The sequence below is a fragment of the Oratosquilla oratoria genome, chromosome 25 (genome assembly GCF_046742065.1).
Source record: "Oratosquilla oratoria isolate Oo_2021 chromosome 25, ASM4674206v1, whole genome shotgun sequence".
NCBI lineage: Eukaryota > Metazoa > Arthropoda > Malacostraca > Stomatopoda > Squillidae > Oratosquilla > Oratosquilla oratoria.
This window is the reverse complement of record NC_134801.1, coordinates 19,400,843-19,420,307: the sequence shown is the minus strand read 5'-3', so window position 1 is coordinate 19,420,307 and position 19,465 is coordinate 19,400,843. Positions and strand designations below refer to the sequence as shown.

Below are 19,465 nucleotides of genomic sequence, written 5' to 3'. Positions count from 1 at the left end.
AAGAAACAAAACTAAGACACTCACACAAAACACCATCATTTCATAATTACACCACCATCAGACAAGACCGGACTGACGGCAATGGCGGTGGACTCATCACCCTGATCCACCACTCCATCTGTTTTGTGGACACAAGTGCCACAACCAAAATTCTCCTCCCTACCACAGATAACACAACAGAAATCCAATCCATTCGTATCCGCACAGGCAACAATTCAACACTGACAATAGTTAACATGTACATTCCCCCCCAATCATCCCCCACAGTTCCAAACACCTTCAGACCTCAACTTAGCCAACTAACCTCAATCCCCAACCTGATCATGGGTGGTGACTTCAACGCCAAGTCGTCTGCCTGGTATGTCGACAACCCTGACACAGACAGAGGGCTTGATATACAGACTCAATTCGACTCATTGACTATCATGAACAACACGCATAATCATACACATATCCCATACCAAGCCCTCTACACTCCCTCCTCTCCTGATATCACCTTTTGCTCCCCCTGCCTAACCCCAACAACATCATGGAGAGTGGTCGGAGCCCTTGGCTCTGACCACCTTCCAATCATCATCACCACCAAAACAAGATGCACCCCAGCTGGCCACAGACACACTTACACCAATTACAAGAGAGCTAACTGGGAAGCCTTTAATGAAGAGACAGAACAACATTTTGAAACACTTAACAGTACACCAATCACAAACATAAACAATGCTGTGCACGCTTTTAATACAATCATACAAAACGCAGACAAGAGATACATCCCTAGAGGCAACAGAAAATCACACAACCCCAACTTCACACCAGAAATCCAAGGCCTCATCAGACAACGTGACACACTTAAACACGATACCCCCACACCTATCCCTCAAAACATAGCAGACCAAATACAAACACTAAACACTGTGATTGCCAATAAAATACATGAACAAAAAACACAAAATTGGCAAAACTTTATCAATACACTTGATCACAAAACAAACACCAGCAAATTGTACAAAACACTCAACAGCATCACACTATCCAACACTAACACTACACGCTCTCATGCAGCAATAATCACAACAACAGATAATCTACCCTCAAACAGACAACAAGCAAACGCACTCATACGTCATTTTGCACAGACGAGCCATCTTACATCTCACCCTGACGACCAACGCACCATTCGACGTAAGAAAGACTTCCCCACAGACTCAGACTATACACCCTTCATAGACAGTCAGACAAAACTCATAATGCATAATCTCAAGCACTCATCTGCCTGTGGCCCTGATAACATAAGCAACATCCACCTAAAACACATTGGACCACAAGGTATACACGCACTCACAAACATTGCAAACTACAGCTATTCACACAACACTATACCCGACATCTGGAAGCATGGTAAAATAATCACCATTCCAAAACCGAACAAAGACCCAACAATCCCAACATCGCACCGCCCAATCACACTTCTCTGCACCCCCTCTAAAGTCATTGAACGCCTAATACTTAAACTTGTCACACCATATATTCCCCTTGCTGACTCACAACACGGTTTTAGGCCACTACACTCCACAAACACTCTTCTGACAAACCTCACACAAAGAATTTTAGATGGCATCAATTCAGATAGGCCCCACCACAGAACACTTCTTTTAACATTGGACACTAGTAAAGCTTTTGATGCTATCCCCCGCCACAACCTAACAAATAAAATATATAACACAGACATGCACAATAACACCAAAAGATGGCTGGCCAATTATCTGGCAGGCAGGAATGCTCATGTGTCATATAATGGCCAATCATCGCACATCAGAAACATTAAGAACGGAGTACCACAGGGCTCAGTTCTATCCCCCACATTATTTAATCTATACATGCATGACTTACCCACACCAGACACCTCAGAAATACAAATCTCTTCCTACGCAGACGACATAACAATCACATGCACACATCGTAACACAGACAAAGCTGCAGAAATAATCCAGCCTTACCTTGACACACTCAACACATGGTTCATCACAAACAGACTCAAAATAGCTCCAACCAAATCTACAGCAACACTTCTCACCAACTGGACAAAAGAACACAAATACATACCTCATCTCTACATCAACAACACTCTAATACCACACACAAACACACCGAAAATTCTTGGTGTAACATACGATACATCCATGTCTTTCAAACAACACATCACAAACATAAAAAACAAATGCACACCTAGACTTAACGCACTTAAGTCAATCACTGGAACAACATTTGGACAAAACAAAGAAACTAATATAACAATATACAAACAATGCATACGCTCAGTGATGAATTATGTGAGTCCTGCATGGGCTCCTAATCTCAGTGAGACACACCACAACACCCTTCAAATCATACAAAACAAAGCCCTAAAAACAATTACAGGCTGCACAAATACAACACCTACAGACCATTTACACCATGAAACAATTTAAGTCCTCAAAGTCAAGGACCACCTCGACATGAGAGGCACACAATCACTTGCTGCAGCCACCACAAACACATCACACCCGCTACACTACATAGCAGAACACCCACACACACCAAGAAACATTAAAACTACACCCAAAGACCTTTATTACGCACAGATACTCTCTTCTCTTCCTCCACAACCACCAAATACCAGCCTCCGGAAACATATTCATAATCATATCACTCACCACTCCATTAACACACTGAAAGACAACACACTGCTGCATGCCAGACCCCCTGATATCCACCCTTCTGAATCCTCTCTCCCACGAAAGGACAGAGTTCACTTGGCCAGACTGCGATGCGGTCACCACCCAGCACTTCTAAGCTACCAGAAGAGGCTGGACGACCGTGTTGTGAACAGCTGCCCAGGATGTAACACTTCACCCCATACCATACAACACATAATGGAAGACTGCATTATACACAATCATGCACGCAAACAACACAACATACACTCTATAAAGGATTTGTGGGAAAACCCAGTTTCGGCTGTGACCTTCCTTGGGGAGACGGGACTGCTCGGACAGACAGTCTAGGGAACGACAACAACAACAACAACAACAACAATGTAAACCATCAAATTATATGTATAGTACTTTTGGTAAATTGAAAAAAATTTCTTTATTGCAAAATAATAATGATTACTATATTTGTTTTTCAAGCTTAAAAAAAGCTTTTATTTTACCATGTCTTGTTGCAAACTGCATTCATAAAGCATCCATGATGTATGGTAACTGCCAAATTGTATTAATAAATTTAGATTACTTTTTTTTACTGTACTTTATTAATAATAATTACTTGTAAGCTTAAAATTTATCAGCTAAAATTTATTAAAATCTAAAACTAAAGTTCATTACCCATGTATTATTGAAAATCCATTCATAAATAAAACACAGTACTGGAAATGGTTATCAGTTTAGCCTAAAGACAAGTAAATTAAGCCTAGCCTAGCCTAGAGACTAGTCAATTCAACTTAAGTTGTTTTTCGTCTTAAATCATGTCTCCTGAAACCAATTAATGATGTAGGGTAAGGTATGCCTGTACAGCTTTTAGCAACTTTTTCTGTTATTGATTTCCACAACAAAAAACATATTACAGTGATGTACAGTAAGTCCTCGTTATACGGTACATATGTATTCCTGAAAACCTTACCGCAAACTGAAATTACCACATACTGAACCCATTATAACATGTAATAATAGGATATGGTAGACGTATCTTCTCCCTGCTCTTTCCTCTTCAAAACACGAGTGGATACCGTATCTGTGAATTTTTCTTACCATAAATAGAATTGAGGGTAGTAATTACCAAATACTATAACTGTGAATTTACCAGATAAAGAATTACCGTATAAGAAGGACTCACTGTATTATAATTTACAAAATTATTTAATTTTCTAATGCTATATGTGTAGGTGTACACTTCTAAAAAAAAAATATCATCAAACCTTTCCTTTATTTTATATGTTGGCTTGGGTTATATTTATATCCAATATCCAACTTGTAGCCGGCACTGTGCTTCAACCTCACCATCGTCATTAGCTCATCAACTACAATATCCTTTACAACGGTGTGTTATGACATTGAATAAGATGCACCCTCTAGTCCGTACAAAATTGTTGTATTGGTAAATTTTTAAAAGCACACACCTACACAACATAGCAATAGAAAATTAAATAATAATTTTGTAAATTATAATAAATCAATGTAATATACATTGTTCTGGGTGGAAGTCTAGTATTAGAAAAAGTTGCTAAAAGCTATAAACACACAAACGTAGCCACTTTGGTTGATTGAGATGCCATCTTTGGTTTGATAGAGACGGAGGTCAAAGAAATTAAAGTATGAATAATTTGTCTATTCTAACCTAACCTAACCTGCATTTAGTAATGCGGTACCTATAATTCTAGAGGTCACCAGGGTTGTCATCATCGTCTCCGACCTCCAAATCTATCAAAACAAAGATAGCATCTAAAGGAGTCCATGCAACTTCTTTCATTTCTGCATAGGTTCTAGCAACATTTTCTGATATTGATTTCTACCTAGGAAAATACTTATTACATTGATGTATTATAATTTACAAAATTCATATTTAATTTTCGAATGCTATAGTGTATTGGTGTGCATTTCTAAAAAAATACCATTGTATTTAGTTATTTTACTATGAATTGTCAACTGGTACATCAACAGAGTACATCTTCCTATATCCTATGATGGCGGTCAAGGATGGGAAGCCAAGAGATAAGAAAACCCTCAGAATAACTTGTATAGGAATAGAGGAATTAGTTAGAAGTGTCATATCTTAAATTAATCTATTCCAATCTAACCAAAATTTTGGTTATCAACATGAAGGCCTTTCATCTATGAAAAAAAAATATATACACAACCTGGTCCTCTGGACCACTCATCCAAAATCTGCTGAACTTTTTGGGTTACTTATGATGATAACTGCAGCTAAATCATAAGATTATATAATTTAGTGTATTTGGATGGGCTTGTTCCATAACATTTGATGATGAAAGGTCCAAGAATCTTGAGAAATGATTGCTGTAAAATGCCTGATTATCAGCAATTTAGTTATTTTTAATGCATTACTTTTATTCTCAAAAAAATTGTACAATATAAATGTGTGTGTGTGATTCACCATGGTCTTAGATCATGTGTTAGCTCACGATCGACAGCTATTTCCCTCCTGGAAGAGAGCTCTGATCTCATATATGACTGACCTGTGGGTAATGACCTTACACACACACCAACTCCCCAGCCACAAGAGTTGGAGTAACGACTCGCAGTGCAGCGATACTGAAATTATTTCAGCCCTGGGCCTGGGCGGGATTCAAACCCGTACCTCCGTAGTGACAGCCAAGAACTCTACCAACCACACCATCGAATCGTGTGCGTTTCACCATGGTCTTGGATCATGTGTTGGACTCATGATCAATAGCTAGTTCCCTCCTAGATGAGAGCTCAGAGCTCGTATATGACCAATATATGGGTAATGCTGACCTTACATGCACACACACCCCTAACTCCCCGCCCACAAGAGTTGGAGTAACAACTCGCAGCACACCGATACTGAAATCATTTCAGCCCTGGGCAAGATTCGAACCTAGACCGCTGTAGTGGCAGCCACAAACTCTAACCACTGTGTGTCTAAGTGTGTGTGTGTGTGTGTGTGTGTGTGTGTGTGTGTGTGTGTGTGTGTGTGTGTGTGTGTGTGTGTGTGTGTGTGTGTGTGTGTGTGTGTGTGTGTAATTTACCTTTCTTTTCCACTGCTATGCATCATAATTCACAATAGCAATTCTACTGTCAATTATCATGGTAATTAAAAGCTTGTAAGACTAAATATACATTTTTTCTGTTTATTATATTGCTCTGGTGCCTACTTGGCTTCCTTGTACATCTTGCTTTTCTTAACGTAAATGATGTATTATAGCAAACGGCTAACACATGAATTGATCTTAGGCATATGTTCCATTACTAGAGAACAAATGAGAATTGTTTTTCATTGTAAACATTAATTTCTATTCCAGTTGGCATTGATTTCTTGACCCTCTAGCTATCCGTCACACCAAAATACTTGAAACTCAAATTAATTTCCTTTATGTTGTGAATACCACCCGTTAAAATAAATCACATGTTGCTTCGCAAAAGAAACACTACAAAATATGCTATCTTACCATTTTGTATTAGTTTCTGTGTACTGCTTGCTCAAATAAGAATTGTCTGTGTTGGATGAGCTCTTTTCGTCTGATACTTCTTTGACATACAAAACATGTGTGAAGATATCTTCACACTTTAGGAAACGGTAGACACCTTTAGTATGTATATCATAATCGTTGAGGAAATATATTTTCTCTATTTTTTATAATACCTCTCACTAAGAGAATGAGCTCTAACATATGCTAATTTTCTGAAAGAAACAGTTTCATTCATCTGTATTTAAATTAATATCTAGTAACCTCTGGAAAGACATCTTCCTCTAACTTTAGCAATTTCTCTGAGTCTGCGCTCTCTCTATACCAAATACTGCAACGTTGCCATATCACATGGTTTCACCTGCTGTAAATACACACACACACAAACACTTACACACACGGAGTAAAAAAAAAGTTGAAAAACACATGATTGCGTAAAACATATTAGAAAACAGTTTTATTTATATATCCGTAGACTTGTGGAATAAGTTGGAAGAAAATACAATCGAAGCTACACCAATGAATTCAAAGCAAGGTGTGATAACTGGAGGCACAGCCTTCATGACCCTATGACCACACTCTAACCCCGTTTGCTACAACAAACACGCAAACACACACTCTACATCCATTTGAGGCTAGGTATGATAAATTGGATAGTAGGGGACGGGATCCAACGAGCGTTGCATTTTTCCTGAATACTACAGGTAGGTATATACAATTCGGTATTTACACGGCTCGATGGCGCAGTGGTAGCGTTCGCAACCGCTATTCCAGCGGGGAGTTTTGTGTGCATTTACCTAGTTATATCTTACGGGAAGGAGAGCTATGCTCGTGGTGTTCCGTCTTTGTATCTCGCAGTGTCTAGTTTGTGCATGTGTGTAAAGTCACATTACCAATAGATCGGTCATAGCCTATATATGAACTCTCATACGGGAGAGTAATACCTGTCGATTATGAGTCCAACACATGATCCAAGACCATGGTGAATCACACAAACCTACGAGCATCGCTCCTTTCCAGTGTATTGCATAAGTGAATCTGTAGTCAGGTATGATATATTGAAAAGTAAGTGACAGAATCCCATAAGCGTCGCTCTTTTCCTATGTACTACGAAACAAAATTAGGTAACCCCCTTCACTCAAACTCACATTCAAACACACTCAATGGCGCAGTGGTAGTGTTCGCAACTAAGGCTATAGTGATCAGAGTTCAAATCCCGCCCAGGGCTGATATAATTTCAATATCGCTGCGCTGCGAGTGGTTACTTCAATTCTCGTGGGCGGGAAGTTGGTGATGTGTGTGCGTGTAAGTTTACCCATAGATCGCTCTTATATGAACTCTGAACTCTCTTTCGGGAAGGTAATAGCTGTTGATCAAGAGTCCAACACGTGATCCAAAGACCATGGTGAATCACACACAGGGTTTGGAAATGGAGTTAGAAGTAAGAAGTGGACTTCAAGATTAAGAAATGTAGCATAATGGAATTTGGAAAAAGTAAAAAAACAAAAACAAAAAAAATATTAGGACAATATAAAATCGGTGCAAAGGAAGTAAAGAAAGTGGGATCTGAAAAAGACCTGAGAGTAATTATCACAAGGGACATGTCCCCTAATAAACAGATAAACAAAATTGTCGGAGAAACCTACAACTTTCTAAGATCAATAAAGGTGGCTTTTACTTACTTGGATGAAGAAATGGCAAAGGGAATTCTAGTTATACTGGTAAGGCCAAAATTGGAGTACGCAACGACACTATGGTCACCAAGTACCAAAAAGAATATAAGGAAATTTGAAAGAATCCAGAGAGCAACTACGAAGATGGCCCCAACACTATCAAAACTGTCATATGAAGAGAGATTGTCAAAACTAGAATGGCCGACTCTGGAACAAAGGCGAGAAAGAGGTGACTTATTGACTATCTACAGAATCATAAAAAGTATGGAAGTCATTGATAGAGAAGATTTACCAAATTGGGATAGGAGAAATACGAGGGAACATGGAAGGAAGCTCAAAAAGGACAGTTATAGAAGAGACATGAAATTATAGAAGAGACATGAAACTAAAATAACTTTCCCCACAGAGTGGTGGACGTATGGAACAAACTAGACGAAACAATAGTGTGTGCTAAAACAATACACGAATTTAAGAGTAAATTAGATATGGCGAGATACAGAGACGGGGCGCCACGAGTGTAGCTCCCCTTCCCGGAAGATACAACTTGATAAACACACACACACACACACACACACACACACACTGGCCTCACAAGAGAACCGGGGTTCGATTCCCCGGCCGGGCGGAGATAAGTTGGGTTTGTCTCCTTTCACGTGTAACCCCTGTTCACCTAGCAGTGAGTAGGTACGGGACGTTAGTCAAGGAGTTGTGACCTTGCTGTCCCGGTGTGTGGTGTGTGAGTGGTCTCAGACCTCCCCAGAGATCGGCAAATAATGAGCTCTGAGCTCACTGCCGTAGGGTGGTGTCTGGCTGTCTCGACAGAGACTGCAGCAGATCCGAGGTGAATACACACACACACACACACACACGTAAAAAATGTAGTTACAAAAGAATATCTGGAACAAACTGAACGAGGAAACAGTGAATGCAAAAACTATACAAGAATTTAAGATCAAACTGGGTGCTGAAAGATACAAAAGCGGGTTACTACGAGCATAGCTCTCTTCCCGTAAAATACAATTAGGTAAATACAACTAGGTAAACACACACACACACACACACACACACACACACACACACACACACCATCATATGAAGAGAGACTAGCAAAACTTGAGCTACAGACATTAGAATGATAAAAAGAGAGAGAGGAGATTTGATAAATATTTATAGAATCATGAGAGGCATAGAAAATATTGATAGAGAGGATCTAATAAAATGGAATAGTAGAAATACAAGAGGACACGGAAAGAAATGGGATAGTAGAAATACAAGAGGACACGGAAAGAAAATTCCCCTTGGGCGTCCTCTTCGCTAATTTTTATATGAGCACTATAGAAAGGAGAATTTTTCTGCATCGCCCCGAACTTCTACCATCTGTATATCTGAGGTACATAGACGATGTTTTCATCAGTGCGGAAAATGAAAACAGCATTTTACAAATTGTGAACAGCTTTAAACGTTATTCCTCCCTTGACTTCACCCATGAACATGAAGCCAACTATAAACTCCCCTTTTTGGACGTTTTAGTTCACCGAGGCCCTCACTCTTTCTCCACCGAAGTATATGTAAAGGCTACAAACCTGGGTTTTTGTCTCAACGGTACTAGTGAGTGTCCAAAGAAATACCGCAGGAGTGTGGTAAATTCCTTCGTTAAAAAGAGTCCTTACACATTCTTCAACTTGGACTACCACACATGCTGAATTACGAGTCTCACAACTCCTTGTCAATAACGGTTACCCAAAACAATTAGTTGATGAGACAATTAAGCCCCCTCACCAATAGAAAAACCTTGTCACATTTCCCTCTCCTACAAGAACTTCATATCTTCCGCATACAAAGAAGACGAAAAGGCTATAAAAAAAAATCATCAGCACACATGTGATCCCCACAGACCCCAACGCCATCCTGAAGCTCATAATTTTTTACAAAACAAAAAGAACATCAAGCCTCATCATGAAAAATAGTTGCCTCCCACAGACAAGGCCTTTACAAGAGGTGAATCTCATATACCAATTTCATTGCAACTTTGGTGACTGCAGTCGCCTCAATTCACGGTATATAGGTTCAACCACTACCACCTTGTCAAAAAGGATGACGGCACATTTGTAGGACGGGGCCATACTCCGTCACACCAGTAATACACATGGACACTGCCTCACCAGGCAACAGTTAGAAACACAAATAACGATACTGTATCGAGAATAAGACAGAAGGAGATTAAGGATGGTAGAATCAATTTTTATTCGTCTGGATAAACCCGCTATCAATATCCAGCCACAACCTGAAGTTTCACTCCCATCAATGAGGAAACCTTACCAGCAACCTATGGGGAACCCATTGGCGCTCTGTGGGTAGCTACGTCGACTTCCTGTCCCAGGGTTTATTCGCGGGTACAAAATCTCCCCCGCCACACCTGATAATATGACTTCCGGTCCCAGTGTTCCATCGCGGGTACAAAATCTCCCCCGCCACACCTCATATGTCATTCCTGTTTCTTATATCATTGTGTGTATGATACCTCCTGAAGATGACCTCTGATTGGGTCGAAAAACGTCTAAAGTAAACAACATGTATCTTGGAGATTCTATCAATATCCTGACCTCCAAACCTCCGCTCTCTCATTAGAAATATCGAGAGTACTTCTTACAAGTTGAACAATGCTACTACTGCTGTAAACTTCAACAAAGCCTGTATTCAGAATGGCCTCCTTCCAAAAAAAAAAAAAAAAAAAAAAAAAATAAAAAAAAATATATATATATATATATATATATATATATATATATATATATATATACATACATATATATATATATATATATATATATATATATATATATATATATATATATATACATATATATATATATATATATATAGCCAAAAAGAAAAAGGCATAGAAACCACTCCCACCCATTCCATTTCCTATATATTCCAATCCCCTCCACCCTCCTCCCTCCCTCTCATCTTGGCACCTCCTGGATGACGGTTTATCCCTGCACCTTGTCCACTGCCCTGGGTCAGAAGCAGTATCGCAAGACACAGCTCATTCACAGCAAGGCCGCTTCATAAATTCGGCGACCCCCCCCCTCTCCGTCCTCCCATGCAGAAAAGGAGAAGACGGGGAGAAATCCCTTCGCGCTTCGTCATTTTTTTTTTCTCATACACTCTTTCTCACTCCCCATCCCCCACCCACTCCCCCTCATGCATCACAGCATCATCTATACACAACCCCTCTCCATTCACCCCTATCCTCTGTCCTCTCCCGTCCTTCCTCAACAGACATTCCTCTCTTTTGTAAAGCTCCTTTCACCCCATCCATCCATCACATTCTAGGACGCCCCCACATATTCACTCCTTCCACCTCTGCCTTCCACACCTCTTTTACTAGTCTTTCTTCACTCATTCTTTCCATGTGTCCAAACCATCCTAATACTCTTTCATCAACCCTATATCCCAGCTCCCTTTCCACCCCTGTTCTCCTCCTCACCTCCTCATTTCTCACTCTATCAAGCCTAGTAACCCCTATCATACTTCTCAGACATTTCATCTCAAACACATTCAAACTCCTTCTCTCTTCCTCTCTCATGTTCCATGTTTCTGCCCCATACAGTGCTGTTGGCACAATCACTCCTTCATATAACCTCCTCTTAGCATCCATTCCCAGATGTCTATTTCTCATTACACTTTTTATTCCACCAAGGCATTTACTCGCTTCTCTCAATCTACATTCTACCTCCACCCCCACTCCTCCCTTTCCTGCCACATTCACACCCAAGTATCTAAAACTATCCACTTCCTCCAGTCTTTCACCCTTAATGCTCACTTCCAGCCTGCTGTCGCTCTTTCCCCTTGTACATCTCATCACCTTACTTTTGCCCACATTTACCTTCAGCTTCCTTCTTTCACATACCTTCTCAAACTCTGTCACTAACTTCCTCAATCCCTCCTCTGATCCTGCTACAAGCAAAGTGTCGTCCGTAAATAACAACTGGCTCACCTCCCACTTTTCTCCATTTTCTTTAACCATCTCCAACCCCTGACCCACTACCCTTGCATTCACCTCTCGCACCACCCCATCCATGTAAAGATTGAACAGCCAGGGCGACATAACACATCCCTGACGAAGTCCCACTTTTACCTCAAACCATTCACTCTCTCCATTTCTAATCTTAGCACAAGCTCTACTACTCTCATAAAAAAAAAACCTCTTGACTGCTCTTAACAGCTTTCCTTCTATCCCATATATCTGCAGTACCTCCCACAGTGCCTTCCTGTCTACCCTGTCGTAAGCCTTTTCCAGATCTATAAAAGCCCAAAAACATCCTTACCTTTTCCTATAGCTTTCTCACATATCTGTCTTACCACAAAAATCTCATCTACATATCCCCTACCTGTCCTAAACCCACACTCTTCCTCACGAATTACTCCCTCTGTTCCTCTCCTAATCCTCTCAATCAAGACCCTCCCATAAGCCTTCCCAACTACACTCAATAAGCTGATCCCTCTGAAACTACTACACTCACACTTGTCCCCCTTTCCCTTGTAAAGCGGAACTATACAGGCACTCCTCAAGTCCTCCGGCACTCTACCCTCTCTTAAACAAACATTAAATAATCTCACCAGCCAGTCCACCATAACTGTACCTCCTTTCTTCAGACATTCTGCATAGCATCCATCCAACCCAGTTGCCTTACCTGCTCTCATCATCTTAACAGCTGCTTTCACTTCATCCTTCCCTATTTCTCCTCCATTTTCCTCACTCATCACTCATTTTCTTAGCGCTTCCCACTGCAACTACCTTTCCCTCGCTATCCTCCTTCACATTTAGCAACTCCCTAAAATACTCTGCCCACCTTCCTCTCACTGCCTTCTCTTCCATTATCATCTCTCCATCTGCACCTTTTACCTTTTCTTCTCTACTTGATTCGCCTCCTCTTTCTCTTTTAATTTCCTTCCAAAACATCTTTTTATTACTTTCAAGATTTTCTGTCAACTCTTACCCCATCTCACATCTGCTCTCCTCTTTGCTTCCTTTATCTTATGCTTAACTTCCTTTCTCTTTACTTTGTACCTCTCATACGATTCCCTCGTCCTAATTTGTAGCCAATCTATGAATGAATGCTTCTTCTCCTCTACACTTTTCTTTGCTTCCTCATCCCACCTCTCACTATCCTTCCTTCTGTTTCCTCCCGCCCTCCTTGTTCCACACACCATCTTTGCACACCTTATGATTCCCTCCTTGAACCATCCCCATTCCCCCTCCACTCCTAGTTCTACTCTATCATTTACTCCCTCCCACTCCTCTTTCAGCTTCTTCTTATACTCATTCTCCCTTTTTTTCTCATTTAAGCAGTTCACCCTAAGTACAATCCTACCTTCTGCCCTTTTCCTCTTTCTCCACCTATTCTCCACTCTCAATTTACCTTCCATCAGAAAATAATCTGATATTCCCCTACTCTCTCCCCTTAGAACATGTACATCCTTAAGTCTTCCTACCATACTCCTGGTCACCACTATATAGACCAATAACGCTCTATCTGCCACCCTTCCATCCACCACCCTCTCCCATGCGTACTTATGCTTGACTTTCTTCCTAATCACTGTATTTGCTATCATCAACTCTCTTTCAAGACACATCTCCACCATCAATTCTCCACTACGATTTTTTCCTGGAACTCCATACTTCCCAATCACACCGTCTATTGGTTTATTTCCTACCCTAGCATTAAGGTCTCCCAATACAACTACATTGATATTTCTCCCTAGTCCCTCTATGCACTCATATATATATACACACAAACACACACACATTATATATATGCTTATATTTTTCTTTCTTTTTCAGAAATCACAGGGGAAACAACAGAACGGAATATTAAATTTTTTCGTTAGACGAAAACATGTAGTATTCCGATCTTTTGATTTCCCTGTGGTCTCTGCAAAATATTTATTCACGTATTCATTATGACTATATATTGTTGTATTTTCTTATATATATTCTAATAACGAATTTATATGTAACGACAGACAAAATTTCAAACCGCGTCCTGGATTTCTAGGAGGGGCGGAGTTGCCCCTCCCCTTGCCAACTCCCCCCCATCCTCCGAACGCCCGTTAGGGTAAATCAAGATGCACATTTCAGGTTTTGTGGACTTGAGTATACATATTTCAAATGTGGATTTTTTTTCTTGAGAAATATTTGGAACACACTCTTATTTAAGCTATTTTTTTTCGAACCAGAAATATATACACCATCAGAGTTGTTGGTTTGTTGTTATAAGTGCTTCTGAATACATTAGAGTTGAGTTTAAGCTGTTGTGATATAGTTCGGACAAGCCAGGAAAATGAAAATCACGGTAACACTACGCACTCGGTTTTTATTTAACTCTAAACTCGTAAAAGGATGAGCTTCAGAGCAGAGGAGAACTTGAAGCTTGGAGAGGAGTACTGCTTCAAGAGGAGAGCTGCTTGTGGAGGAGAGCTGCTTGTAGAGAAGAGCTGCTTGAAGATGTCGTGTCCTGGAGTGAACTGCTGCTTCGGCTTGGTCCCCCTCCAGTCTGCTCTCTTACCCAACTTGATCTCTTTCTGTCTTTCAGCATTATTTTCATCATTGGTCTTTCCATTCTCTTCTACGCACTCCTTATCTTTGCTTCCATCGCCTTCGTCATTTTCCAAGTCTCACACCCGTATATAATGGCAGGCATTATACATCAAATGATTGTAAACCTTGTGTTTCAAATATGAAGGTAGAGAGCCTCTTATGATCTTCCTATGTTTACCAAGCACTTTCCAACCAATTGTAATGCGCCTTTTTTATTTCATGACCATGATCTTTAGTCACTTTTAGCATATGACCACTGATTATAGTCTTCAATTTCTTCAAGACTTTCACAATCGATTATAACCTCTACTTGGAACTTTCGTGTTGAACATTACTTTGGTTGTACTTTTTATTTTTTAGGTTTATGGGACTGTCACCCGCCTGCAACTCAACTTTGCGGCGGTTCGGAACAGTCTATAAATGAAAGTAGGAGGTGGTGTCCACGTGATGCCACGGTTAGGAGTGACGGTGCCCGGAGATCAGGAAGAGAGGTCACCGCTCGACTTTAAGCAGCGTCAGGGGAAGGATGTGCCAACAGGAAGCTCAGGGTCGCCTAGGAAGGGGTAAGGGTGAATTACGGCGCCACTCCTTTCGAGGTGAGTGGCAGGCTGGGTCCTAGGTGAAGGATGGCCGTGGCTCTACACTCTAACACGTAGTGGTGGAGGGGCTGTTGCACCGCGGATCCAAAAAGTTTACAGCGCTCGTGATTGTCTGTCAGGCCCATGCAGAGGGGGAAGGGGTGCTGAGGGTGCCCGAGCACCTGCCCCTTTGCCCTGTGCCCCAAAAGTGTCTTTCACAAAAATATATAAAAATGAATAAAAATTTATTTCTCACAGGCTTTTTCCATTTTCTTACCATTTAGAAATTATAATGTGGGAAATGGTGTTGCACCCTACCGGATAGTTGCCAAATACGAATAATACAAGATTGAAGTGCCCAATTTTCAGCCCAAAGCACCTGCCCCTTGCAATGTCTGTACACATTATTGTTGTCTGTCCCCGCGAGTAACACTTGCCACTCACGACAATATCCAATGCGGATCCTGTGGAAGATAGATTCCGCCCTTCTTCCAGGAGGTAGGTGGATGGCATACTACCTAGTGACGAGGTAGTACCGCCGTGCCGATTCCAAATTAGCAAAATGGCTGCTATGGTCCGCCATAGCAATCAATTCGGCCTTCTTGATGGCGACGCCTTTGACCTGTGTGATCGTGGATGCCAGGGGCGGTGTGATCCTGCTGAACCTCGTTGCTGTCTTGGCAGCAGCATTCGAAACAGTGTTCTCTGGAATCCCAATATGACTGCGAATCCAGTGAAACCTTGCACACTTCTCTTGGCGTTGCAAGAGGTTCAGCGTGTGCTGGGTTGACGTCGTTAAGCAAACGCCATCCGTTGTCTTTCCCGACCGATTGACGTCAATAGCACTCCTTGAGTTTGTGTGGATCACGACTGCCCCCTGCCTAGCAGAGAAAGCGTGATCCAGGGCCTTAGAGATGGCAGTAAGCTCCGGCTGTAGAATGGAGCTGCCGTCACTCACACTCCATAAGGTCATCCCATCGGCGATTACAAAAGCCCGACACACCCACCTATGAAGGGGTCCACATAGCCGTCAGTGTAATACGACGAGCTCACTGGGGCGGGCGGCGGGGTGGCTGACGGCCCTTATGACCTCAAGGATCATGGCCTGCAACCGTGCCGAGTCACAGTCAGTCATCCTTCTGGTAATGTGAAAGAGTTGGAAGCTGGCGCAGGGAGATTGCCACGGGGGAAAGGGATACAGAGCTCGAAACCGAAGCAGTTCCTGGAGCTCGAAGGCGTGGCTCGCGCTCACTGCATGGGCATTCCAGGATTGACCGGTGGGGCTTCCCTCGATGTCCAGGGCACTCAGAAAGGAGGCCTTGACTTCACTTTCCCTTGGACCGGTCGGAAGTCGGACGAGAAGACAGGAATAAAGGCTTTATGCCCGTGGGCGAAGGGAAGTAGCCCCCTTCTCCGATCTAAGATTCACCATACTGGTCCATGAAGGGGCCGCAGTGATAGTGCGGAGAGCCTAGTTTTGGAGGACCTCGAGCTTGTCCCACGATGTGAGGCTGAGGGAGATGAGAGGCACAGCGGCATAGTCCACTACCAGCACCGCTTGAATAGGTACCTTGTGCCCGGCACCCTGTCGGGGCCTCGTCATAGATCTGAGAGGCTTTAATCTCGTCTTCGTGGCTTTACGGAGGTACCTGACCTCTGGAGTGAAGTAGAGCCTGGAGACGATCCAGATGCCCTAAGAATTAATAAGTGGACACCCAGGTGAGTATGTCGTCTTAAAGAATAAGAGGGGTGTTGTTTCCGCGTCCTCAAATTAATTGCTCTGGTCTTAGCCATTGTGATCATCATTCCAAGCCGCTCGCATTCCTGGGAAAGGAAATTTAGTGCCCACTAGGCCTTATGAGGGAGGCAGTCACTCTCATTTTACCCCCAGCGCGAGATCGTCCGCATAGTAGAGTAGGTAAACATTTTCCCCGAGTTCAAGGAGAGCCAGATTCTCTATGAGTAAGTTAAAGAGGGTAGGAATAAGAACGCCACCCCTGTGGGGCCCCATTCTTTATACTGTGGCATGAGGATAGGTGTCCCTGAAAGCGTACTCTCGCCATCCTGTCCTTGAGACAGTCTGCAACCCAGGTCAGGAGTCTGGGTTGGACCCCCTTGGTAGTTAAGGATGCAAAAATGGCAGAAACATGCTTAAAAAAAAAAAAAAAAAAAAAAAAAAAAAAAAAAAAAATCTCAATGGCGTCACTAAACCAAATACATATTTATGCAAATGCATGTGCCATATGATACAAAATAATTTCACTATGTGTATATTCTATCTGTACGCAGTTCCTATATTTTCCTGAATGCATCGTATCATGCAGATGCTCCATATATGTATTCATGTCCATAATATAGCTCTATGTATATATTATATAGGTATGTTCTGTACAAACCACGATAACCACGTGGCACGGAACGAGCGTTATGTCGCTCACGCGGCTAGACCTAACACGCCAGCCACACACACCTACCTATGACAGTTCGACCATATTTGACCCGACCTAACCTAATCCATTGCAATTATGTAATTACGTGCCACGGTTGACTGCCCACGCAATATATATATCGGCTCTTGGCCGTATGTAAAATCAGTTCAGTTATACCTTGATAATAAATGAGACGAGAACACTAAACCTTTTGATCTTCTTATAGTAGCATCGTCGCTACACTGGTGACCATTCAGAGCGACAATCAGCGAGGGACTGCCAAAGCCGCGACGTGACGCAAGTTCCTCTGTCGGAGGTGACGTGCTCCGGGAAGCTAAATCTGGCGATTCATCTACTGAGGAAGACTGTAGTACAGGACGAGGTGGTACTCCTGGGTACTACAGCCCACCACACTCCCTCTTCGACCCTGCAGCTAACGGCATGGTCAAAGAACCCATCGCTCACCCAAGGCATCTATTATGGCAAGTTGCAACAACGGCTCCTGTCTACCCCCAACTACCATGGATACTCCTTGGCCTCCGGACAGTCATCAAGGACGACCTCAACGTTTCTCCAGCAGAGATGATCCTCGTCCAATCCCTCGTCGTGCCCTTTACAGGATTCTCCCGAGAGCCTGCAGCAGCTGCGAGGCACTGTCGGCAAATTCGCCCCCACGTATGCCGACACATGGATATATCTCCCAAAGTACCTCCACACCTCGACTCACGCCTTCCTGAGGACGGACGTTCACACACCACCATTCACCCGTCCCTACACTGGCCCCCATCTTGTCCTTGAACGGAAGGAAAAGACCTTCTGCATGTCTATCTCCGGTAGGTCAGAATGGGTGTCCATCGACCACCTAAAACCGACATACCTCGACATTCTTCCCGCCAAAATCTCACGTGCAGAACGTCCTCTGAAGCCAATGTAATTTTAAGAGGGGAATTTTGTACAAACCACGATAACCACGTGGCATGGAACGAACGTTATGTCGCCTACACGGCTAGACGTGACGCGCCAGCCACACACACCTGCCTATGATAGTGCGATCCTGCTTGACTCGACCTGGCCTAATCCAATGCAATTATGTAATTACGCACCACGGGTGACTACCCATGCGGTATACGTATATCGGCTCCTGGCCCCATGTAAAATCAGTTCAGTTATACCTTTAATAATAAAGGAGAACTCACCAAACCTCTTTCTCTTCTCATAGTATCATCGTCGCTACAGTTCTATGACGTCAGATTGGATCTGGCAACACTGTATACCCGGAAGACACCCAGATCCTACGCCTGAAGCCGGGTCCATACTTGTTGCATTTCCACGTATCGTATCATCTTTGCGTACCACCTAGTGATACGATACGGTGCAACAGGGTATTGTACCCACTTGTTGCGTATCCGCCTGCTGTATACGGATAGGCAACAAGTGGGTAAAATACCCTGTTGCATCGTATCGTAATACTAGGTGGTACGCAAAGATAATACGATACGTGGAAATGCAACAAGTGTGGACCCGGCTTAAGGCGTCAGTTCGCTACAGGTCATAGTGCGAATGCTGCTGGTCATAGTACGAGTGTAAAGTGATAGCATTCATAATTACCTAAATACATATCACAAACTACGTCACTCACTGTATTATCCTCATCCTTATCCAATCCACGTACAACACCATACTCATATACTCATTTTTATTTCTTAATTTAGCCTGCGTTTTTGCATTCTAGTGTCCCATCTACTTTCAATTTGTTGATTTCTTCCTTATAACTCAATATTCTAATACACACACACACACACACACACATGTATATATATATATATATATATATATATATATATATATATATATATATATATATATATATATATGTGTGTGTGTGTGTGTGTGTGTGTGTGTGTGTGTGTGTGTGTGTGTGTGTGTGTGTGTGTGTGTGTGTGTGTGTGTGTGTGTGTGTGTGTGTGTGTGTGTGTGTG

At 42.2% G+C, this 19,465-nt stretch overlaps 1 protein-coding gene across 4 annotated transcripts in view; it reads right to left on the bottom strand.

The window, feature by feature from the left end:
• The window catches only part of LOC143038841 (calcineurin subunit B type 2), a 107,383-nt gene that overhangs the window by 79,737 nt on the left and 8,181 nt on the right, over window positions 1-19,465 (bottom strand). The window contains exon 1 of one of the 4 annotated variants that reach the window (XM_076208462.1): window positions 6,185-6,448. The exons of 2 other annotated variants lie outside the window; for them this stretch is intronic. In XM_076208462.1, coding sequence (XP_076064577.1) covers window positions 6,185-6,187 — 3 coding nt within the window. In that variant the 5' untranslated portion in view covers window positions 6,188-6,448. Of the gene's footprint in view, window positions 1-6,184; window positions 6,449-19,465 lie in introns of those variants that run through there. One more of the 4 variants, XM_076208459.1, reaches the window with a different exon arrangement.